This window comes from Notamacropus eugenii, chromosome 3 (assembly GCF_028372415.1).
Source record: "Notamacropus eugenii isolate mMacEug1 chromosome 3, mMacEug1.pri_v2, whole genome shotgun sequence".
NCBI lineage: Eukaryota > Metazoa > Chordata > Mammalia > Diprotodontia > Macropodidae > Notamacropus > Notamacropus eugenii.
The window spans coordinates 437,864,495-437,882,313 of record NC_092874.1 but is presented as its reverse complement, the minus strand read 5'-3'; the positions used below and the strand labels follow the sequence as shown (position 1 = coordinate 437,882,313).

Sequence of the window (17,819 nt, the reverse complement as noted above, 5' to 3'; positions counted from 1 at the left end):
CAGTTTCCACATTTGTAAAATGAAGCAGTTCGACTAGATGATCTCTAGTGTCACATCTAGCTCTAAATCTCTGACTACAGGAAAGGGTATGGGGAAGAGGGACTCTATTTACCACACTCAATTCACATTGTTTCCCAAAAAAGCAGAGTAGGATCGTGACTCTATTGAGAATTTAGCAGACAAGATGCTATGAGTATGGAATCATAAACTTAGAGCTGGGAACTGGAAGTGACCTCACAGGTGTTAGGATCATATAAGGGAAATACAAAGCCATCTCAAGATGGTTCAGAAAACGACTGGGAAGGATTAAAAAAAAAACAAACCTGTTCTTTGAAGAAATTGAGAGATAGAGATAGAAGGGAGGAGGTAATTCATTTCAGGAAAGTGGAGTCATCTGTGCAAAAGTATGGAGGCAAGTGGGAGAATTTCTCATATGGATAAAGGATAACAGCTTTTGGGCCAGAATAACTAGAATAAATTCTAAATTAATAAGGGAATGAAGATTGAAATGTTAGATGGAAACTAAATTTTGTACAACTTTAATGTCAAGTTTAGGATTTCATACTTTATTCTATGTATGTATGTGGAAGCTTTGAAGATTTTGAAATGGTCAGACCTGTGTTTTTTAAAGATCAATTAGGCAACTAGGTTGAGGACAGTTGGAGAAGGGGCAGTCTAGAAGCAGAGAGGACAATTAGGAGACTATTACAGTGGTTTGTTGAGAGGTGATAAGGGGCTGGACTTGAGCGGTAACAGTGTTAGTATTGAGAACAGGACTTACTTGAGCAAGATTGTGGAGACAGAATTGACAGTCCTTGGCTACTGGACATGGGACACTGAGGGAGAGGAAAGAGTCAAGGGCAGTTCTAAGGCTTTGAACCTGAATGACTGGAAGAATGGTGTTGTCCTTAATGAAACAGGAAAATGTGAAGGAGGTATAGGTTTTGGTTCTGTTGAACACCACATTTTGTGATTCACCTGCATGAAGATGATAACTGAATTCTTGGGAACTGATAGAACAGAAGTGGAAGTCAGAAAAAAAAAAAATAGAAGGTACCACTTAAAACAACCAATCTTGTGGTTAATTTTGTTGTCATTGTTGGGGAATGAAGGATGCTCCTGGGGCCCTTCAAATTCCGGTATGTTGGTCTCTATGTAAGCATAGAGGAAACTTGCCATCAGTTCCCTTAGAGAATAACTGCAGTCTTTTTATGGAATTGATTACTGACCAAGGTTATAGCTACATGATATTAACATAAGAAGAAAGCTGAAAAATCTCTCAGTACTTGGTATTTTGGAAGCTAGTCAGTTTGGATAAGTATGACATACCACTAGCTTCTAGCCAGGGAGACTGGGTTCTAATTCTTCCTTAGACATTATTTATTCTGTCACTCTAGACTAGTTCCCTAACCTTTCTAAGCCTCCATTTTCTTACTTATGAAAAGGAGCTTAATAGCCTAACCTCACAAGGCTTTTGCTATGTTGTTTAAGTATCAGCTGTTATTATTATGATGACCCTCAAAAACTGGGTCACACAGTATCTTTACTTTGCCTGTGCCTACCATGTTTGGGGCTGAAACAATGAGAACACGTTCCTATTCTATTGTTTATCTAGTGTAGCCAGGGTATGACATCTGTTTGGGGGGGTGGGGAGGTAGCATGGGAAGAACTGATACTCTTCCCTTAAAAGCTGCTTTTGATTTATTTCATAATTGGGTTTTCTCCCCCTCCACATCTCCACTTCCTGAAATTGAATTTATCATACAAAAATGATTCAAGAACGTCTCATTCTGCTTGCCCTGGGTACCAAAAGTGCTAGGTACAGCTCTGGCTGCATCATAAGAGTGTAAATTCTGAAGAATTCTATGACTCTGGGAAATGTTCATGTCCCACAACAGGCCATACGGCTGTTGGTATGAGGATCAGCCTACTCAGGTTTAAAGGTTTATTACCAGAAGGCTGACTGACAGTTGATTCATTTTTGGCCCCAGCAACTTATGAAAATCAAATACTAAGTTCAGAAGGGTTGATTTCTGTGCCCAAAGGGAGTACTCACAATAATGAAATCACAAAAAAATAAAGTGAAGGAACTTGGAAGTTTGAATATAACTTGCCAAGGTTTAGTAAGGCTCTTTGCTACTTACTACCTCTGTGACTTTGGGCCAGACACAACCCCTCCGAGCCTTGGTTCATTTATACACTGAGGAAGGGCTGTACTAGGTTAGATCTAAGGTCTCCTCCTCTAAGTCCCTACGATCCTTAGAGTTGACTCCAACATTGTAATTGCTAAGTTCATGAATTTAGCAAATAAATTACTTAATAAAATAATGATCTGATATCTTGGACATCAAGTAGTTACTTTAATATTTAGAATTCTTGAAATTAAATTTAGGAAGGTAACTGTAGCTGTTTTTTTTTACATTTCTACATATTGCTATGTTTCATAGACTGGTCCCCAGTAGTCCGAGAGGGTGATTTGTGCACATAAGAAATTCAAATCGTGGATTTTAAACCAAAACAATGAATATTTAGATGTTTTCCATCTTCAATTCATTCCACATTCATTAAGTGTTTTGCTATTCAAGGCAGATAACAAGGGAGATGCAAAGTTTAGATAAGAAATTTTCCTTACTCCCATACTTTATAGTATTTTATAGTTCCCTGTGGACATCTAAGCAAATAACTGTAATACAAATTAAGCAGGTATTAAGTGGCTGATGTGTCTAGTTAGGCTTTGCTCAGACAGAGGACCCATAAAGTGGAATAACATGAGATAAGTCAAGACCAATTGAGTGGTTTTATACTGAATGTGAGGGGGAGTAGTATGAAGGAAGTCTGGAAAAGTAATTTGGTGTCTGGTGTGGAGTAACCTCAATGAATTTGTATTTTATTCTTTAGTAAAAATGGAGTTACTATAAAGTTTGGATCATCTCTGGGATCGAACTTTTATTTTAGGAGTATTAATCTATCAGCTAAATGATAGTGAGGTACAGAGCAAGCATTATGTCAGGGCCCTGACAGAGAGATTACTGCTCAGGCAAAAGGAGGAAGGCAGCTAATAATACTCCACGTAGAATGTCAACTGTCAACTCCTTGAGAACAAAGTCTATTTCATTGTTTTTTGTTGTTGATTTCCTAACTAATCAACCATCAACCCACCTTTCTAGGCTTATCTTACCTAACTCTCTATCTACAGTCTAGCCAAACTGACCTTGCTCTCCCATCCATGTGGCATTCCTTCTCTGCTCTCCACAAGCTCCCCCCATTCCTGGATCATACCACCCCCATCTTTACATCTCAGATCATGAGTTTCCTTTAAGACTTAGCTCAAGTGCCACTTTCTTCATGAGGCCTTTGGGAATCCCCTCAGTTGCTGGTTCCTCCCCCACAAATTACCTTAAATTTATTTTGTATATATTTAATATACGTACTTACACATATGTTTATTATTTTTCCCAATAAGCTCTTGGACCATAGGGATTAATTCCCATGCATCTGTGTCCTTGGTGTCTAGCATAGTCCCATGGCACAAAGTTGGTGCTTAGTAAATGTTCATTGATGTGATTGACTGTTTGGAAACTTTGGATGAGAGGGATGGAAGCATCCCATCTCTGTGGAAAGAAGATTACCCTGGCAGCACTGTGATGAATAACTTGTAGAGGGTAAAAAGGAGAGGAGTCAGGGGAAAGGAAGGCCAGGAGGCTACCCCTGGAATTCAGATCAGAGGGTAGTGGTAAGATGAAGAGAGTAGATGAAGTAGATGTGAAATGTATTATCAAAGTAGAATCAACAAGGTTGCTTTGTTTTGTTTTAATAAAATCCAAAATATCATCTCAAAGAGATGATAATTAAAACTCATGATGATTAATCATTAAGGAAAACACTGCCCAATCTCCACCAAAGTGTTCTGCAAGTCTGAAATACCAAGTAATGTTCACATCCTTGGAAAGTAGGCTAGAATTATTATCCTCATTTAACAATTGAGGAGGAGACACACAATGGTTAAGGGTTTGTGTGCAGACTCCCAAACAAGTAAGTGTCAAAACTAAGTTGGAACTTCATACAGCCATTTTTCTTTTTTTTAGTTCACAATACAAAGAAATGAAAATACCCATCATTTCCAGATGCTATATTTACTGTAACTATATGAAGCAACTGAACCTAAATTATGGTAGACCTGAATTCAAATCCGGCCTCAGGCCCTAGTTATATGACCATTAACAAATCACTTAACCTCTGTTTGCCTCAATTCCTCAACTGTAAAATGGGGATAATTGTAATACCTAACTCTCAAGGCTGTTGTTAGGGTATTTGTAAAGTGCTAGTTGTTGTTACGACAATGACTGCTGCTACTACTACTACTACTACTACTACTACTACTACTACTACTACTACTACTACTACTACTACTATTTTAGCTACTGCTACAGATTTGCCCAAGAAGCTTGTGGAATCTGGGGAATGATTCTACTGTCTCATTCTGATTGCACTCATGCAGGATTATTTAGGAAAAAACAATTTCTTTTTTGTGTGTGTCTCCTTCTAAATTATTTATTCTTTTGACCATCTCTTTTTAAAATTAATTATTTTTTAGTTTTCAACATTCATTTCCACAAGGTTTTGAGTTCCAAATTTTCTCCTCATCTTTCCCCTCCCCTACCCTGAGATGGCATGCATTCTGATTATCCCTTCCCCTAGACTGCCCTCCCTTTTATCATTTTCCCCTGTTATACCCTTCCCTCTTACTTTCTTGTAGGGTAATATAGATTTCTATATCCCATTGCCTATACATTTTATTTTCAGTTGCATCTAAAAAACAATTTTTAACATTTATTTTTAAAACTTTGACTTCCAAATTGTCTCACTTCTTCCCTCCCCACCCACCCCCATTGAGACAGTAAGGCATTCAATATATGTTATACATGTGTAGTTATACAAAACACTTCCATAACAGTCACGTAATGAAAGACTAACTATACTCCTCTCCATCCTATCCTGTCCCTGCCAATTATTCTCTTTTCTCCTTGACCCTGTCCCTTTTCTAAAGTGTTTGCTTCTGACTACCCCCTCCCTGAATCTGCCCTCCCTTTATCATCCACCCCACACTTATCTCCTTCCCCCCTACTTTCCTTTAGGATAAGATATCCCATTGAGTGTGCATGTTGTTCCCTCCTTAAGCCAAATCCAATGATAGTAAGGTTCATTCATTCCTTCTTACCTCCTCCCTTTTCCCTTCCAGTGTGAAACCATTTTCTTTCCTCTTTTATGTAAGATATTTTACCCCATTCTATCTCACCCTTTCTTGTTCTCCCAATACATTCCTCCCTCACCCCTTAATTTTATTTTTAGATATTATCCCTTCATGATTAACTCATTTTGTGTCTTTTCTTTCTTTTTTCTTTCTAATTCTCTATCCATCTTTCTTCCTTCCTTCCTTCCTTCCTTCCTTCCTTCCTTCCTTCCTTCCTTCCTTCCTTCCTTCCTTTCTTCTTCTTTCTTCCTTTCTTTCTTCTTTCTTCCTTTCTTTCTTCTTTCTTCTTTCTTTCTTCTTTCTTTCTTTCTTTCTTTCTTTCTTTCTTTCTTTCTTTCTTTCTATCATCTATCTATCTATTTATCCATCTCTATCTCCTCCAACTACCCAAATATTAAGAAAGGTCTCAAGAGTTATAAATATCATCTTTCCATGTAGTAATGTAAACAGTTCATCTTTAATAAGTCTCTTATGATTTCTCTTTCCTGTTTACCATGCTTCTCTTGATTCTTGTATTAGAAAGTCAAATTTTCTATTCAGCTCTGGTCTTTTCATCAAGAATGCTTGAAAGTTCTCTCTTTCATTGAATGTCTATTTTTTCCCTGAAGGATTATACTCAGTGTTAGGTGATTCTTGGTTTTAATCATAGATGCTCTGACCACTGGAATATCATATTCCAAGCTCTTTGATCCCTTAACATAGAAGCTGCTAGATTTTGTGTTAATCTAATTGTATTTCCTTCAATTGTTTCTTTCTGGCTGCCTGCAATATTTTCTCTTTGAACTGGAAACTTTGGAATTTGGCTACAGTATTCCTAGGGGTTTTCCTTTTGGGATCTCTTAGATTGGTGGATTCTTTCCATTTCTGTTTCACTCTCTGATTCTAGAATATCAGGACACTTTTCCTTGACAATTTCTTGAAAGATGAGGTCTAGGCTCCATTTTTTTTATTTTTGTTTTCAGGTAGCCCAATAATTTTAAAACTATCCCTCCTGGATCTATTTTCCAGGTCAGTGTTTTTTTTTTTTTTTCCCAGTGAGATATTTCACATTGTCTTTTATTTTTTCATTCTTTTGTTTCTGCTTCATAATTTCTTCATTTGTCATGAAGTCATTTGTTTCCATTCACTCCATTCTAATTTTGAGGGAATTATTTTCTTTATTGAGCTTTTGGATCTCCTTTTCCATTGGACTAATTCTGCTTTTTAAGACATTTTTCTCCTCATTGACTCTTTGGACTTCTTTTGTCATTTTGGTTACTTTATTTTTTAAGGTGTTATTTCCTTCAATATTTTTCTGGGTCTCCTTTAGCAAGCTGTTGACTCTATTTTCATGATTTTTCTTGCATCACTCTCATTGCTCTTCCAAATTTTTCCTCCTCTTGTCTTAATTGATTTTCAAAATCCTTTTGAGTTTCTCCATGCCCTGCAACCAATTGACATTCCTCTTGGAGGCTTTTGATGTAGGAGCTTTGACTCTGCTGTCCTCCTCTGGTTGTATGCCCTGATAATCTTCCTTGTCACCAAAGTAAGATTCTACAGTCTGAGTTCTTTTATGATGTTTACTCATCTTTCCAGCCAAATGCTTGACTTTCTAACTCTTTGTCAAGGTAGAACTCTGCTTCTAGTGGGAGTGGGGGTGGGAATGTGTGTACTGTCCCAGGCTTGAGAGATTTTGTATCAGCTGCTTGATCCCCCATAGTCTATGGACCCAGAGCTCCTGAAGCAGCCTCTGCCATTGCTGCTGCTGCTGCTGCCACTAACCCCACCACCCATGGTCGTACCTAACCAGACCAAGGATTGCTCTTTCACCCAAGTCCCACAGAGTTTTCCTACTGATCTTTTTGATGTTTGTGGGTTGAGAAGTCTTGAAACTGCCACAGCTGCCAATGATTCAGCCCCCTGAGGCCTTCTGTGGCCTGTCTATATCCATGTGGCCCACACTAGACTGTACTCTGCTCCCTGCCCAGTGTGAAAGGTCCTTCATGTCAATTTTCTAGGTTGTCTTGGACTGGAGATTTGTTTCACTCTATTATTTTGTAGGTTCCGTAGTTCTGGAATTTGTTTAGTGTTCCTTTTTAAAGGTATTTGGAAGGCTTTGGCGTAGAGCTCAGGGAAATCCCTGTTTTTACCCTGCCATCTTGCCCCCACACCCCCAAACTGAATTTCTTATGATATGCCCAACTGGGAAAAAATGTAAACTGCAGTCGTTAAGGCCACAGAATAGTGCATGACGTTTTAGAAACTTCTAAATATTAAATTTTTAAATACTAAATATGAGAGCATCTTAATTTGTTATGTGCTACTTTGAATACTCTATTACTATGTAAATTGAAGGGGAAAAGGAAGGATAAAACAAATCTATCACACACAAGGTCCGTTGCCCTCTCTCCCCTAATTCCAGCAAAAATAGATATTACTGGAAGATTTCTTGGATCTAATTCACTGCAACTTAATGAAAATTGAATGGTAAATAGCAGGAACTAACAGTTGTCATACAGCATGAGATAATGCCTACAGAATTGGCCTCCAAGTCAGAAAAGCCAATGGTTAATTCCTGCCCCTCACTCATACTGGCTGTGTAATCCTAGTGAAGTTAGTTAACATCTTAGTGTCCCCAAAGCTGTCTATGACTATGAGTTGCAAATCAGGTGCCAATCAAATTTGTAGAGGAAAAACTGTTATCACTCAGAATTCCATTTGTTTATGTAATTAAAGTTCTCATCTTAAAAAAAAGTAAATGATAAAAAAAAAAACTGTCCTAATTGTGGTCAAATAAAATTAGTGTCTGATTTCTCACTTGCTTTTAAACAGGCCTTCCTGTTATCTGTATCTGTCTATATATGCATGCATACATATGTATATGTGTATATATAAGTATGTATTTATGCATACATATGTATGTACATGTACATATAGATAAGTAGACAGTATATAATTGTAGTTTAGTTTTTACATTAAAAACACTTACAGATTGCCTGTGCTCTGAGACAGGTTTGTTTTTTGGAGAATGAGTAAAAATAATTAAGCAAAACTAAAAATACAGAGAATTGATCCAGAAGTGTATATAATATTTTACATCTGTTAAACTCCTTCTCTAATTTTGTTTTATTCTTTAATTAACAGTTTCTATCCCTCTCACCACCCTACCATTCAAAAGGAAAGAGAAGAGAGAAAGACAAAAAGAAATATTCCTTTTAACAGATATGCAGAGTAAAGCAAAACAGATTCCCTCATTGGATATATACAAAAATATTTATGTTTCCCTTTGCATTCTAAAGGTATCTGTCAGGAGATGGATAGTATATTTCTTCATTATGGAATTATGAATGTGTATTACATCATTTATAATTATTGTAAGTTTCAAAATTGTTTTTACAGCATTGTTTATATGTATGCATATATACAAATGTGTATGTACATACATATAGATACTGATATATAGTTTTTCTTCTTTATCAAGTTTCATTCTTCATCAATTTATAAAGATCCTCTAAACTAATCATTTTTATAATATTGATATTATGGTATAAATCATTCTTCTGGATATGTTCATTTCACACTGTTTCAATTCATGCAATTCTTTCTGTGTCTCTGAAATCATCTTTCCTCATTTCTTACAGCACAATGACATTCCATGACATTATGTATTCACCAATTCTTCAGTTTTTAGGGCTTCTTTTTGGTACCACAAAATGAACTTCTATAAATATTTTTGCATATATTGATCCCTTTTCTTCCTTTTGGTCTCTTGGGGGTATAGACCTTATAGTGATATAACTGGGTCAAAGGGTGTTCACATTTTAGTAACTTTTTGTATATCATTCCAAATTATTTTTCTCCTAGAATGTTTGTATCTATTCATAGATTCACCAAAAGTATGTCAATATGCTTGTTTCTCCAAAGCCCCTCTAACATTTATGATTTTTCTTATTTTTGCCAATCTGATTTGTGCGAGGAGGAATCTGAGAATGGCTTTAATATGCATTTCTTGAATTAGTAGTTATTTGGAGTATTTTTTTCCTATGGTCATCAATAGCTTGGATTTCTTCCTTGGAGAATTGCCTATTCATATTCTCACATCATTTATCCTCTGGGAATGGATCTTATTCTTATCAGTTGGAATCAGACTGTTGTGTATCTATATGGAAATGAGATCTCTATCAAAGAAACTTTGTTGCAAATATCTTTCCCCCAGTTAGTTATTTCTCTTTGGTTCTTACCTTTATTGGATATGCTTGTGCAAAGCCTTTGTTCTGTGTATTCAAAATTATCTACTTTCTCCTCTGTATTCTTCTCTATCCCATGTATGTTCATGAATTTTTCTTCCATCCACAGATATAATAGATGATTTTTCCATGTTTTTTTTTTCCTAACTGGCTTGTAATATGACTTTATTTCTATGTTTTTCATCTATTTTTAACTTTTCTTGATTCTTGATGTGTGGAATCTTGATGTAAATCTAATTTCTTCCATATTACTGTCTGATTTTTCTAATAGTTTTTATGAATTGACCACAATGCAATAAATATATATATTAAATAAAAGCCTGCTCAAAAAGTATTAAAAATGGGAGACTAAATAAGATTATCCTAAAAAACTGATGGATTAAAGAACAAATCATAAAAATGATAATTTCATTAAAGTTAAAAACAATGAGATAATATGGTAACATTTTGAGGATGCAGCCAAATACTCCTTAAGAGAAAATGTGTATTTCTGTATATTTTTGTTAAAAAAAAAACAGATCAATGAATTGGGAATGCAAGAAATACTAGAAAATCAACAAATTTTAAAAACCCAATTAAACACCAAAATAGAAATTCTGAAAATCCAAGAAAGATAAACAATTTTTAAAAAGAAATTAATAAATAAAATGAGGTGGGTTTTTTTTGGAAGGAGATAAATCATTTGCTGATTTAATTGGAAAAAGAAAAAGTAAAAGTAAATAAATAGTATCAAAAATGGAAAAGGAGAATTCAAAATAAATGAAGAAATAAAGAATAGAGTAGAACATACTTTCACCAACAATATAACAACAAAATCAACCACTTAAGGGAAACAAATGAATATTTACAAAATATTCAGATTAACAAAGCAATAAATAGAGAATTTAATCAACCCAATTTCAGAAGAAATTGAATAGGGCATAAATTAATTTCCAAAGAAAACAGCTCATTAAACAGATGGAAACAAAAGTGAATTCTACCAAACATTCGAAGAATAATTAATTCCAATGTACATGACCATTTATAAAGAGAAGAAGAGAGCCTACCAAATTTCTTCTGTGACTCAAATAAGATACATAAACCAGAGAGAATTAAAACAGAAAAAGAAAACTACAGACCAACATTCCTAATAGACTTTGAAGCAGAAATTTTAAATAAAGTATTAACAAAGAGGCCACAACAACATATCAAAAAGATTACGACCTATGACAAGGTTGGATTTATATCAGGGATCCAAGATTGGTTTAATTATTAGAAAATTACAAAATCCATTAAACGTGTTAATAACAAATCAAACAAAATTATATGCTCATATCAATAAATACACAGAAAGTTTTAGAAAAAGCACAATGCTCCTTTCCATTAAAAATCCTAGAAAAATAAGAATAAATAGATATTTCCTTAAAACATTTATAAATAGGCTATTGCTAAAGGCAAGAGCTAGGATTATATGTAATAAACATGGGCAAAAATCTTTCCCAATAAAATCAGAGGTCAAACAAAGACATATCACCTCTTCTATTTGTCACAGTACTGGTAGTGCTGACTTTACCAGTTAGACAAGAAACATGAATTGAGGAAATAAGTGTAAGTAAAGAAAAAGCAAAATATTGTGTTTTGCAGATGATGTGATAGTGTCCTCAAAGAACCTATTCAGTCAACTGAAAAATGTTCAACTGATGCAAGCTTGCAGGGTTTAAAGTGAATGCTCACAAACCATCAGTATTTCTAAAGAATACCAATAAATTCCAACAAAAAGAGATAGAAAGAAAAATTCCTTTTAAAATAACTATAAAATATGTAAAATACTTGGGAGTCTACCTACTAAAACATTTACAATATCTATATCAATGTGACTACAAGCCAGTATTTTTAGAAATAAAGTCAGACCTAAGTAATTGGAGAAAATATTCATTGCTAATGGATATTAAAAATGATAATACTATGTATATTAATTTTCTTATTCAACTACCAAAGATTACTTTGTTGAATTAGGAAAACTCAACTGAAATTCACATGAGGGCAAAAAAGACCAAGACTCTGAAAAGAAGTGGGGATGAAAGGAGGTTTGCGTACTAGATTTCAGACTATACTACCATATCATATTTCTGAGGACAGTTTGGGATTGATTAAAAGACAGAGACAGATGGAGACAGAGAGAAAGAGATAGAGATAGAGAGACACAGAGAGACAGAGATCAGTAGACAATAATAAGTACACAACATGCAGGAGGAAATGGAATCACTGTATATGTTTTCTAGTATTAGATAAGTACAAAGACTTCAGTTATTTTGATAAGGACCCATTATTTGAATAAAAATCATTGTGATATGTTTAATATTTGTGAACAGTCATTCTTCAGAGCTAAGATGTATTCTGCAGTCATTTTATTTGTAATAGTGTCTCATGTGTTGTGTCTCCTAGCTCTACATACAAACTACCACACTTACTATATCCATGAACTTAAGTGCATCAGTGGCGCTGGGGATGCTCTACATGCCAAAAGTGTACATCATCATTTTCCATCCTGAGCTGAATGTCCAGAAGAGGAAACGCAGCTTCAAGGCGGTCGTCACAGCAGCCACCATGTCATCTCGGCTCTCACACAAACCTAGTGACAGGCCCAATGGAGAAGCGAAAACAGAGCTCTGTGAAAATGTAGACCCAAATAGTAAGTATCAATGCATTTTCTTCTCTCCATTCATTTGGTCTTGCTTCACTAAATCTAGAAGAAATGTTTGTTTGTTTGATTTTTTTTTATTACATATAGTTTATCCCTTCAAAATTTTATTTGTAGTTCTGCTTTCCTCAGAGTCTGGTAGCTGTTACTTTTCTGATGTTCATCCATTTTACTTTTAAATTTTTCCCATCTCCTTCATATTTGTCTACAGGGAGAATACTTTGAATTCTGTATAATCACTTTGTACATCTTCATTAGCTCCACCACCACCCCCAATTCCTTTCCAATGAGTGTGTTTCTCTAAGGTGAGAATTGCAGACATTACCAGAGAGGTAGGTGGTGCAGGAGATAGAGTATACACCTTGGAATCAGGAAGACCTGAGTTCAAATCCTTCCTCATGTATCTACTATCCATGTGACCCTAATAGAATCATTCACTTTTTCCATGCCTCATTTTCATCCATTTAAGGGTAATAATAGCAGCGCTTATCTCCCCAGGTTGTTGTCAGAATAAAATGAGATATTTGTCAGGTACTTTGCAAACCTTAAAGTGTATTGTTAATAATAACTATTATTTATTTATATTAAGATTATCGGGACCAAATGACAGAAATACATCTCTTGGTTCAATATAGATGATTCTTGGCTTCTTCCCATTAGAAGGCATAATTCCTCAACCAAAGTGAAATAAAACTTTAGTCATCAGGTTGAAGTAATTTGAAAATAGCAATGTTTAGGTTCCTTTTCCTCTTAAATTATTGAAGAAGGAGATTTTAAAAATTATTATTAATTAGTCATGTCCCCAAGTCACTACACAAAGTATGGGCAGATGCTGGACAATTCCATATTAAAGGGAACATGCCAAGACATTACTGCCATTACCAGATGGAAGACGCTACTCCTCTTTTATTACTTGCCTGTTTTCTACAATGATAGACCTTAAATTTCTGAAGAAGTAATCTCATATCATGATTGATGCATAATACATTTAAATTATGTAGGAAAAGTATGACCATTTCTATCATTTTGGAAAAAATGAATTGGATTCGTAAAAATGGTTGGATGCATAGAAAGAAACTTCTGTCCTTGCATATGGATGGATTTATTTATCCATGAAATATATTAGGTCCTGATCCAACAGAGTTCCTCATCATCATGATCATCAACACCTTATTAAATAAGAAAGCAATTTTTTTTCAAAGAACAAACGCACTTTGTGTATTTGTAACTAGTATCCTAAAGCAAAATTCATATTCTTCCTCGTATTTATGCCATTTCTGTATGACAAGGTAGGGTAAGTTTACAAAGTCCTTCGAATCTCTCAGAACAAGAGGGTAGTTCTCTGTACATTACCCTCTAGTACATGAAATAATTGTGTTGCAACATGAATATTTTAGGGCTGTCACTAAATGTGTTCTGAGGTAAGCTGATTCAACAAGCTTGAAATATTTCAAGGTAATATTCTTTGCATTGAAAGTAAGACTAAGTTCCTTTAAAAATAGTCTTATTGCTTTGTGGCCCTTATTAATGCTTGAAAGATATTCCTATTCACAGTCATTCTCCTTCTGTCAAGTTGTTTCTTAGGAATGACATGGATTGAACAATTATTAAGTATTTGTAAGATCCAAAGAACAAGTAATAAATATCAGAGTATGGCCCTGACTAGTCAACAACGTTGTGCCCAAAGGGCAAGGAGGACAAGAAACAGGAACAAAAGACAAGCATACACAAATATGAAAGAAGGGAGGAAAGAACGAGAGATAAATTAAATCTACATTTTCCCCATGGAATCCAGTAGCAAATGACCAATGTTATGGTGTAAATGTTGGGAGCGGTAGAGGGAAACTAATGGGAAACAGGTAGACATGGCTAGCTCATATCTCACATGGTGTCAACTCCAAATAGTTGTTTAACTGAATGTTTCCCTTCTTTTGGTTGTGATGGTGTGTTACATATTCAACCCTAGTGAAATCCTGGCAGACATATAGTGAGCTTCCACAAAGAAAGTATCTGCCCATCATATTTATTGATGGTGATATCTGTGTATATTACAACTTTTTTGCTAGGAAATGTCATACTAAGTTATATATAACCAGATTCCAACACTGAGAATAATTATAGTTTTAAAGAGAAAAAAAATAACATGAATACAATTAACTCACTTATCTTTGAGCTAAAAAGAAACTGAAAAAGATACATATGTTCACAAGCCAAACGTCCCAGTCAAGTGGCAGTCAATAAGCATTAAGTGCTGAATATATGACAGACACCATGTTAAGTGTTAAATATCCCAAAAGTGGCAAAAAATAGTCCCTGCTTTCAAGAAGCTTACATTTCAGTGGAATGTTAGATTTGAATTTGTGAGGATGAACAGACTTTAAAACCATGTTGTAGAGGGCTTACTAGTTTTTATAAGATATTTCTACTGCTTCTAAACTTTAGGGAGAAATCCCATTCTTTGTACAAGTTTTGTCTTTATGTTTTGGGCCTCTATTAGATTGATTCATCAATGACTCGAGCTTGAAATGGTTTTCAGCTTTCAATGCAATGGTTATTATCTCTTACTCTTCAGGCTTGGGTTTTTTTTAAATTAATTAATTGTTTGTTTGGAAGTCAGCACGCATCTAATAGAACGTCAGTTCTTTTTCCATGCTGTTCTTTCTGGTGAAGATAAAATATTGAGTGACAGAAACTTCCTTTGTGTGTTGTAAAATGTCTGAATACTCTCTATGTTGTATTTAAAGAGAGGAGTAGCCAGAGTTCAAAGGTTACTCTGGAAGGCTGCTCAGGTAGAGGCCTCGCTGACTTACCTCAAAATTTTAAAAGATGTTTTTGAAGTATACTAATCAAGATAATGATCCCACTTTTCTGGATTTGCAGAATGTCTTTCTCTCAAGCAGACTATTGGACTAATTATCTTGTAAGATTGTATTTATATGACGCTAAAAGAGCATCATTTCAGGTCAAAAAAACATGTAAGAAAGGCAGTCAAGGTGGCTACTTGGAACTTTAGAGCTTTTGCTCCACTTAAAACTTAATATTAAACAAACAAACAAATACAGCCGCCATACAGGATTCCATTTATATTTGGGAGAAACGATATTAATCCTGAATCCTGAAATTAGAGATGAGCCAAAGACCAGTAGTAGATTCATGTACCTCAAAACCTTGGGGTTTCTCATGGCCCAGCCCACAAATCCATCAAAGTGGAAGAATAACAGTATCAAGTTTTATCCTTTAAGATAATGTAAGTTTTTATACTTAATCACTTAGGGCTGAAATATGTTCACATTTAATTCTAGTGTAACAAACTGGATTCAGTGTTCTCCAGGCATTTTCTGGATCCTTGTCCCTAATTCTGGACTTCCATCTTTCTGATGGGTCAAAACAAAATATTTACCACCACTGCATGCCTTCAGCTGGGAGGGGAGAGAGGGAACAAATATAAACAATTTGTAGCATAAAAGTATAAGCAGTTAAATTTAAAGAAGGTACCTCCTAGATACAGAAGACAATAGCATGTAGGTATTGGGGAAGGGGAAGTCATAATGAATTAATTAAGATAATAAAGAATTCTATTTAGGACTTTCTCAGTCAGTTATGCATTTGGTCAGAACTATCTAAGTAATTGATACAATTCTCTCCCTGTGGGTCCTTCTGCTTTGACCAGAAAGGTCAAAGAAATGATCTGAGGCATTAAGCTGGATGGTAAATTGCCAGCTTAAACTATCTAAAAAGAATTTTCCTTCAGTATGAGTAAATGGATGTGTATTCTGTACCATTTGCTCTCTAAGAGTATGCCTAACTGAGAGCTGAATTTATGAACTACTCTTCCAAGTAAGCGGTGGAACAGAAATGTCCTCATGCCATTGCAACTCTGGATCACCCAGTCAATGTATTTCAACCTTCAGTGTTTTTATTTTTAACAATTTAGGTTCATCATTAAAGTTTGCCATCTGGTATGTGCATATTTTTATTCATCTAACAACTCTGTTTTGCAATTGTACGTTCATATACAAATGTTTTATTAGTGGCTTAAGAAGAGCAGGATCCATTTCACCACAGGTCTATTTCTTCAACAAGTCATCCTCCTACCATGTTGTTTCTTCTGTTGGATTTCACGATTACCTGAAAAGACAATCATCACATCTTCAGTGACTGTTCTTGGACCTGTAACATGTCTATGATTTCATTGGAAATTTGAAGAGTTGGAGTTGGCACAATTTATATATGAAATTTCCTTATTTTGCCATGCTAGATTGTTTGGGTAACTCAGCCACTAAAATGTTTTTTTTTTTTTTCCAGTTGGGTAGAGCACATGAAGGAGTCCCCCATGATTAGAAACTGAGACATGCATGTCTAGAAACAGTTTGCAAGGTGACAGACCTTTTGGCTGAGGAGTTTCTTTTGCAACACATTTTTCCCCCTTGAAAAGCTGCCATTTTCAATAAGAGGACTACAAACTGAGCTCTTTTCTTTGTGTTGGCATAGCATAGTACTGTCACAGCAAAAAGGTAAACTGGAAGCAAGATGTACTTGGCCCTTGGTTGATCACTGAAGTGGTAATTTTGAAAATGGGTGGAGAATGTTAATTACATGGAACAAGAATTCTGAAGGGAGAAGGTGAGAGGGGGGAACAGCTGCCTTTTTCATCTAATGCTTGCCAATGTAAGACTATACTATGTGATTTTATTGGGTATAGGGCCCTCTCAAACATAGAGAGAATAATATGTCCCAGGGAGCTGGAACTGTCTGTCTCAGTTCATGGTTCAGCATGTGGTTTCCTTGGAGTCATTCCCAGTTGATCCATGAAATAAGCAAAATGTTCTTCTAGTCTTGTAGACCACCTTCCATGTTCAATGCTCTAGACTCTCAGAGTACAGTTCTGCAGGACAATGCAGAGGAGGCATGATATCTTCCCTGTCTCCTTTTTTTGTTGGTTAGTTTTTCCACAGACTATTTGGTTAGAGTGGTGAGTTACCAGAGGGATTGTGTTGATCTAAAAGCAACATAGCCTTAATGGTCTTTCTGAGAGGTGCATACAGACCTTATGTGTTGCCTTTTCCTGACTTATACTGCTGGGAAATATATGAATAGAATGTTAGCATAAGACTTAGGAGCAACATGGAAACTAGGTGTAATATTTTATTTCGGAGGAATGTTGCAAATTGATTTGCATGGGGCTGGAGGAGATTAAATTTGGAAGAAAGATGCAAGGTTGAAGTACACTTTTTTCAAGTCTTTGTGTTCGGATATTATAAATACTTCCTGCCAATGCAGCCGCTGGTGTAAGAGCTGTAGGAAATGATGTAAACACGGCACTCAAAGAAAGAGTCAAATAGCATTTTGTTTAGATCTCTGAATACTAGGCGGTTTTGTTTATATGTTAGCAGATTAGTTATATGCTGGAAAGTGCTATCAGGTTGTTGGTGGAAAGTGAAAGGAAAGGGAATAAGATAGGATCAGGGAATGAGGGAAGACTGTGCTGCCCTTGTGTTGTTATCATTGTGTTTTTTCATTTGTTCCAATCTCAAACATCACCAACATGGTGTTACCTGTTTCATTCTCCTGGACCAGTCAAACAAGATAGACAGTAGGGCAAGGTCATGGGGAGAGGAGTATCAGGAGTAAAGGGGAAGTCCTTACATGACTGCTAAATTCT

The 17,819-nt window shown here is 35.5% G+C and overlaps 1 protein-coding gene across 3 annotated transcripts in view; it reads left to right on the top strand.

Moving 5' to 3' along the window:
* The window catches only part of GRM7 (glutamate metabotropic receptor 7), a 1,016,657-nt gene that overhangs the window by 925,885 nt on the left and 72,953 nt on the right, over positions 1-17,819 (top strand). For all 3 annotated transcript variants that reach the window (XM_072598608.1, XM_072598609.1, XM_072598607.1), the window contains exon 9: positions 11,902-12,148. In XM_072598608.1, the coding sequence (XP_072454709.1) occupies positions 11,902-12,148 (247 nt within the window). The remainder of the gene's footprint in view (positions 1-11,901; positions 12,149-17,819) is intronic.